Below are 7,404 nucleotides of genomic sequence, written 5' to 3'. Positions count from 1 at the left end.
CTACCTGGTTGGAAGTAAGGTTTCATTTTTATTGTCACTTGGGTGGGTGCTGAAAATTTCTTCTAACTAATTTTTTTGAACTAGGTTCAATCAAATTTAGATCCTGAAAATGAATTTTGGTAAAAAAAAAAAATCTAAGGTCAATAATTTTTTGTCAAAATTATTTGGAAATGATTCTGATTTTTCAGGGCCTTTGAATTTTAGATTTGCCAAAATTTTAAACCTTGGTTCGAAGCATATTTAGGAGATACGTCTTGGACATGGAGGCACAACGTGACATGTGGAGCCACTTTGCCAAGATAGCCAAAAATCTTAAGACGGGTAAAATTGTGTCAAAAGTTTCTTAAATGAGATAAAACAAAAAAAGTTTTGCTAAATGGGAGTAAAATGTGTCACAAACTTTCTTAGAGGGGATAAATGTGGAATTCACGCAATTTAAAATAAAAGATGTAGGTAGACTTTTCTACAAGTTTGATCAAGTTTAAGACCTACTTAGGACAAAGCTAAGAGTACCTCTTACATTTAGGAACATAAAGGACTTTTTTGATATCATAAATCTAATTTTCATGTATGCATATGCAACAATTCAAAGAGAACATAAAAAGCGAAAAGTTTGATGGCACGACTCGACTTCACTTGTATTTCTATCGAAAATCTCAAACAAAAACAAAATAAAAAAGAAATTGGTAAGCTGACGAGAATGCTTCCAAAAACTCCCAAACTGTAAACTTGTAAAACCCCCGTGCTCTTCCCCTCGTTTACTCTCCAAACGCAAAGAAAAAAGGAAAAGAAAAACAAAACGAGAAGCAAACAGCTGTCCGCAGCTGCACGGATCTTCTCGAATCTCGAGTGATCCGTCCGCCGCCACCTTCCTCTCCTCGCCATGGCGGTCGCCAGCTGGTGGGCCGCGCCCGCCTTCGTCCTGCTGCCATTCGCGCGCGCCGCCACGCCGGCGAAGTCCCCGTCGTCGTCCTCCGCCGCCTTTTTCCAGGCCCAGGACGGAGCGGAGCGGAGGATTGTCATCCCGGCCAACTATCTTCGGTTCTCCGTTTAGTCCCACCTCGGCCGTGAAGGGCGACTTCGACGCGCATATATACCCTGGCGGGGACACAGGTAGCACCGCGCGGCAAGCGCGGTTAGCAGTCAATCGATCGATTCAGGTAGCGACGAGGAGCGGGCGGGGGCGGTCAAATCCATCGGGTAGTAGTTAGTCAGATTAACGGAGAGGCCCAGGCCCAGAGAGACGACAGTGGTGGGGCGCGCGACGGGCGGCGGCGGCGGCGGCGACACAGGAACGACGGCGCCGGCGGCGAAGGAGCGGCGAATCTCGCAAACGCGCATAACTAACGACCCCATAAACGGAAAGAAACGAACCGAATAACCGGACACACGCGGAGCGAAAAGGAAGAGGACGAAATAGTAACCCGGACGGCGCGCACGTAGAGGATGTGATGCAACGTTGCAACGACGGGAATAGTTGCTCTCAGGAGCGGCATCGCGCTCACTCGATCAGTTCCCTCAAACAAAAAAAAATCTACTCGATCAGTCAATCGGGTAGTTAGCACACGACACGTGTTGTGCTTTGCTTTTTTCCCTTTTTTTAACATGTCCCCAGTGCTGAACTGCCGTCCTAGCTAGCGCGGTCAGATTTTCTTTTTTGCGCTAATAGAACAGAAGCTAAGTCAGTCAAATTAACCGGAGTTGAAAAGCACCTCACGACAGGCAATCCGTGTCAGGATGGAAGCCGGGAAAAAGACTCATAAGGAAGGAGCAGGAACTCAAGAAATTATAGACCCGGCCGGCTGCGAACGGTTGTTGAATTAACCTGGACGCCGGCTTTGCTCATTCATGCATGCATGCAGCCCAGCCGCCCCCAAACAAGATTTTTCTTCTTCCAACTAATGTCAATACTCGGCAAAGCGCGCAACCGTGTACCGATCGTTTTTGTGTTGACATTTAGCGCCGTGGTCCTTGATTTCATTGGATTAACGTAGGATTTGCACCCCTGACTACTTTACACACATCACAATCCTTGTCTCAAGTTACTCTCAGTGAGCTAAGGGTATCTATCTATAACTATAATATAATGGACGCTATTGACAATCTCTCCGCATGAACGTGCATAACACACACGTACGGAGCCATAAGAGAGTTAACTTGTGCAAATTAAATCTGAAACAATTAAAGCAAGAGAAGTACACGTAAGAGTGTAAGACTGTATAATACCGAGTAAGTCACTAACCACTACTAGTACTATATATATAATTAGTCCAAAATTCCAGTGCACTACACCACGCCCCTTGACAGGTGGCACACACGTACGTCTGTTGGCAAAGATGGTCTCTACTGGTATTTTGTCTGTGGTAGTTATATAATTCGAAGCTAGCTAGGTTCAATTGCTTAACGCGCTTGCTCGCTTGCATCAACGAACAGATCATGTGTAAATATACGCGTATAGTACTATATATAGTATCTCTCGTGCATCTTTTTACAGGTATGGTCGGCACGAATTCGATCTCGAGTCAAGAGTCGTCGGTCTTCCGTACGTCTACGGTGGAGAAAATGGGAGGAAATTCTGGGGAACCTGGAACCGCCGAAACCGAAAACTTTGATCAATAATTTAGTCACCACATCTTAAAAACCGAAATTAATTCTGGAAATTCGGTCAGGTATCTTAAAAACTCCAGAAGCCTCTTTTGTGTCAAGCATGTAGCGCCAACGCCCGTCGACCGATTCCACGATCCTTGTTACTAACCTAGCCGCCGCGCGCTCCTGTTGCTCACCGGTGCCTCTCCTTCTTTCATCGGTCAACTCATTATTGACGGAAGACCAAACCGAAGTTTCGGTCCACTGAATCCTCGGTTAGCTGTTTTAGAAATGACTGATTGGTGGATTTTCTAATTAAAACCGAATTTCTTCGAAATCCAAAGAACTGGACCAATTGATTCGGTTCTAGCCGAATGCCCACACCAAAGACCAGCATACACCGTAGTACCAATCTTTATAAATTATAATACACTGGAAACAATAACAACAACATATATATAATGTTTTTTTAGGGAACATATATAGGAGTATGATGTTTTGATAGCACTATCACAATGACATTTTCACATATACATATGTAGTAATTCGTTGATGATCTCGCGAATAAGAGTGAAATTTTGATGGCACGACCTCACTTGTAACAAGAGATCGAAATTTGATTTCTAGCGAAAATCTCAGACAAAAAGGAAAATAAAAATGATTTCTTTAGGAAAAAAAGGAAATTGGTAAAACCGGAGAGAAGCTTCCAAAAGCCGCGTTCCCTCGTCCATTATAAATAGCCCCTCAGCTTCCTCGTGTTCCTCTCCCAAAACCCCCCATTAAAAAACAGCTGGTCGTCGCACAGCTGCACACGGATCCTCTCGACTGATCCGTCCGCCGCCGCCACCACCTTCCTCTCCTCCGGCCATGGCGCCCGCCAGGTGGTTCCCCGCGCCCGCATGCGCCCTGCTCCTCCTCCTGCTGCCACTCGCGCGCGCCGCCACGCCGGCCAAGTCCCCGTCGTCTTCCTCCTCCTCCGCCGTGTTCCAGCTCAACGGCGACGTTTATCCCACCGGGTACGCGCAGCCTCCTTCCGCACCCCCCCCCCCCCCCCCCCGAACTTCCTTCTCAGATTGGTTTGGCTCCTAGGTTTTCACGGGAAATCAGAATTGTTTTTCCGAACATATTTTGGGGCTTTATTTTGCAGTTCCTATTGTTGCGACTGCGTGTCGTCGATCGTCGTCTCCGTAGCTCAGCGGGCGTTGACTAAGTCCATTTTTTTAGTTTTTACAGAAATCAGTTTGACTTTGCGGCTCCATGAACTTTATTTTTGAATTATTTATCTGGAGGCAGGAATTCTGGTGAACTGTCTTGTCTTCAGTTTGCATCCTCTGCTTTTCAGTACTTCACCGATTCGTTTGTTCAATATATGCGGATGCTGTTGGAACCATCTTTTTGCGCTTGTCTGACAAAATTTGTTTCCTGTTTCTCTGCAGCCATTACTATGTCACCATGAACATTGGGGACCCAGCGAAGCCTTACTTCCTGGACATTGACACGGGTAGCGATCTCACCTGGCTGCAGTGCGATGCTCCCTGCCAAAGCTGCAACAAGGTATACTCAATGCTGCACGCTATTTGCACAGAGTTGAACTGACAATTGTAGCTCCTGGTCCTGAAAATTTTGTACGGTTCCAGTTCTGCTGATGTGAACAGTTTGGATATTTTTGACGTACTAAGCATTTCAGTATTCAAGTTTCAGTGTTCTCTTTTTGTCCGATATTTCCTTGGTGGTGTGTGGGCTTGCGAAAAAGAAAGTTTTTCAGCAGATGTAGTCTAAGAATCTCTCTTTTACCTTTTCTGTTACAGTACCATGTACCAACTTTGACCAACATTTCGAGTTCAATACAGTGATATTTTTTTTGGTCAAAATATAATAATTTTGATGTTTCCATGCTTGGCTTGCCTCAAAGGCATCAATAATCCTAATTCATTGTTCAATGGCGAGACATGATGCTTAATTCTAGTCCGAGATTTGGTACAAACTGGAGGTGTTTGCCTTTTTTTCTTTCCCCCAAGGTTTTGTGCTTGATATTATCTTCCTGATGGTTGTTGCAGGTGCCACATCCGTTGTACAAGCCAACAAAGAACAAGCTTGTTCCTTGTGCAGCCTCAATCTGCACCACGCTGCACAGCGCACAGAGCCCTAACAAGAAATGTGCCGTTCCGCAGCAATGTGACTACCAGATCAAGTACACAGACAGCGCGTCTTCCCTTGGTGTGCTCGTCACTGACAACTTCACCCTGCCCCTGAGGAATTCATCCAGTGTGCGTCCCAGCTTCACCTTTGGGTAATGTATACCACTTTTTGGTACATTGCCTTGGTAGTGGTGGACTGGATTCAGTTCTTGATATTTTATTGCTTCTATTTTGTGCAGCTGTGGGTATGACCAGCAAGTGGGGAAGAATGGCGTGGTGCAGGCGACGACAGACGGCTTGCTTGGGCTTGGCAAGGGATCGGTTAGCCTCGTCTCGCAGCTGAAGGTGCTAGGAATCACCAAAAATGTCCTTGGTCATTGTCTCAGCACGAATGGAGGAGGATTCCTGTTCTTTGGGGATAATGTTGTGCCCACTTCACGTGCGACTTGGGTGCCCATGGTTCGTAGCACGTCTGGGTAAGAATGCTGTAAGAGGCTAAGATCATTTCTGTAAATTGTTGTTGCCAAATGCAAATCTGCATCTGTGTCTGGTTGCATTTTTTGATTGCCAATGCCATGGCATAAACATAACTGAATCAGCCCGGTTGTTCAAAACTTAAGTAACGCGACCACCTAAAAATCCATAATTTTGAAGTTACTCCTATCTGTTTGTGATTCACAGTTAAAGGAGGGCAATAATTTTTGCATGAACAAGGGTTAACACTTTTGCTTGTTAAAACGTGTTTACTCAGACTCTGTTTACTACCTAAATTGAATTCCATGTATCCAGGATTTACATAGTTGGATGCGAAAGTTCTGTTAAATAGTACCAGAGTTTCAGTAAGAATTTTGGTTTCACTCAGTGTATATCATATTATTTTCAGGAACTACTACTCACCTGGCTCAGGGACACTGTATTTCGATAGACGTTCGCTGGGTGTGAAGCCAATGGAGGTGGTATTTGACAGCGGCAGCACCTATACCTACTTTGCTGCCCAGCCATACCAAGCGACAGTCTCTGCGGTATATTTCAACCACAATTCATTCTAATTGGCAATTTCCATGAATTTGAAGAAGGGAACAGTGAATTGATCAGATCCTGGTCTTGCAGCTCAAAGCTGGTCTCAGCAAGTCACTTCAACAGGTGTCAGACCCCAGTCTGCCTCTTTGCTGGAAAGGGCAGAAAGTGTTCAAATCTGTGTCTGATGTCAAGAACGACTTCAAGTCATTGTTCTTGAGCTTTGTGAAGAATTCTGTCTTGGAGATCCCTCCTGAAAACTACCTGATTGTCACCGTAAGCATTCGATAACCCAATTCACAGCAAATGTTCAGCAGCCTTTTCATTGAAAAAATAAAGGCTAAAGAAGTATCATTTCTTTTGTGCCAGAAAAATGGGAATGCATGCTTGGGCATCCTTGACGGTTCGGCGGCTAAACTGACTTTCAACATAATTGGAGGTACAAACTTCATACTTGCAGTACTCAGTTTCTGAAATTAGGAAATTATGCATGCTCTAGTAATAATTGCAGTTGATCTTATCTTTTGTAGACATCACAATGCAAGATCAGTTGATAATTTATGATAATGAGAGAGGGCAGCTTGGATGGATCCGTGGATCATGCAGTAGAAGCACTAAATCTATTATGTCATCCTTTCCATGAATATTTTATCACATATGAACCATTAGCCCGTCCATTGAAACACTAGCTGCACCTCAACTATGCAGAACAATGGATCCTGTTGTAACTGAAGAATGCCAGCACTTGCCATCCAAATACAGCATGTAGCGGCCTGAGGAAAATGAGGCATGGGAGGAGAGTAGGATGAGGATGCAGTGTAGTTATGTTGAAAGTTATAGCATGTATGCTCCTGTTGATAATGAAATAGAGTCCATATCTTACGTGTCATTTTACTTGGAGTTATGAAATTGAGGTGTGGGTGTATTTTAGAGACATTTGCCATGACTATTTTTTTCCAAGGTTGAAAGTTATAGTTGATCCAAGGTTGTTAATCAGACGAATCACCTCTTACAGTCCAAACAACATATATGCACATTCCGCATTAGACCGTCCATCATGTGGGTGTTTTAGTTGCACATTCCGTCTTTAGGTATTTTAATTTTTCTTTTTTTTTTCTGAGTAACCGCCGTGGGCCCTCCCTGCCGGTCATCACGGCCAACACGAAACCAATCTTCCAATCTTCAGGATAGAAGTGTTGGAGATGCTCTAACCTTAGCCGCCGGCACTCTAGTACCTACCGTTGCCGTCCCAGCGCCTGCCAACTGCCGCTTCCCCAGTGCATACCGCCGCTGCCCCCGCCCCCCCCGCCTCCCACCCTAACGTCAGCGCCATAAGGGCGTGTACAATGGGGTGAGACAGAAATGAAGAAAAGGCACAAGTTTTCTCTTAATTAAGAGATGATCTCTTCACAAGAATGATAAGGTAAAAATATGGCAAAATTCCCATTCTAGTAGATTTTACCTTTTCTTAGCATTTATTTAGTTAATTTTATTCATCTATATAAGCATTAGTTCCAAGATATAACACTATACTTGGTATTGAATTGGCTCCAATGCCAATGCCACGGGATATTGGTATTGAGATTAAATGCCAATATTTTTGTTTGGGTGTTTAGGTATTCAGAACCCAGACTTGATATTTGTCAGGAACTCTGAACCTCAG

General features: G+C 44.5%; 1 protein-coding gene across 1 annotated transcript; it reads left to right on the top strand.

Annotated features, from left to right (window-relative positions):
- The first annotated feature begins 3,360 nt into the window (after positions 1 to 3,360).
- LOC100828431 (aspartic proteinase Asp1) lies at positions 3,361 to 6,734 on the top strand. The gene is made up of 8 exons (XM_003577712.4): positions 3,361 to 3,602; positions 4,023 to 4,140; positions 4,644 to 4,876; positions 4,964 to 5,200; positions 5,608 to 5,746; positions 5,835 to 6,017; positions 6,111 to 6,180; positions 6,272 to 6,734. The coding sequence occupies exons 1-8, from the start codon at positions 3,454 to 3,456 to the stop codon at positions 6,382 to 6,384; spliced, it is 1,242 nt and encodes a 413-aa protein (XP_003577760.1). The 5' UTR covers positions 3,361 to 3,453; the 3' UTR covers positions 6,385 to 6,734.
- The last annotated feature ends 670 nt before the right edge of the window (positions 6,735 to 7,404 follow it).

Source organism: Brachypodium distachyon, chromosome 4, assembly GCF_000005505.3.
Source record: "Brachypodium distachyon strain Bd21 chromosome 4, Brachypodium_distachyon_v3.0, whole genome shotgun sequence".
NCBI classification, from domain to species: Eukaryota; Viridiplantae; Streptophyta; class Magnoliopsida; order Poales; family Poaceae; genus Brachypodium; species Brachypodium distachyon.
The sequence above is the reverse complement of the archived record's forward strand: the minus strand, read 5'-3'. Positions and strand labels throughout refer to the sequence as shown.

Excerpts from the sequence above, each read along its gene's own strand:
- LOC100828431 (XM_003577712.4), top strand. The coding sequence starts at position 3,454 with ATGGCGCCCGCCAGGTGGTTCCCCGCGCCCGCATGCGCCCTGCTCCTC. Across the intron at positions 4,877-4,963 it reads CGTCCCAGCTTCACCTTTGG|CTGTGGGTATGACCAGCAAG; the intron begins GTAATGTATACC and ends TATTTTGTGCAG. Across the intron at positions 6,018-6,110 it reads AAAACTACCTGATTGTCACC|AAAAATGGGAATGCATGCTT; the intron begins GTAAGCATTCGA and ends CTTTTGTGCCAG.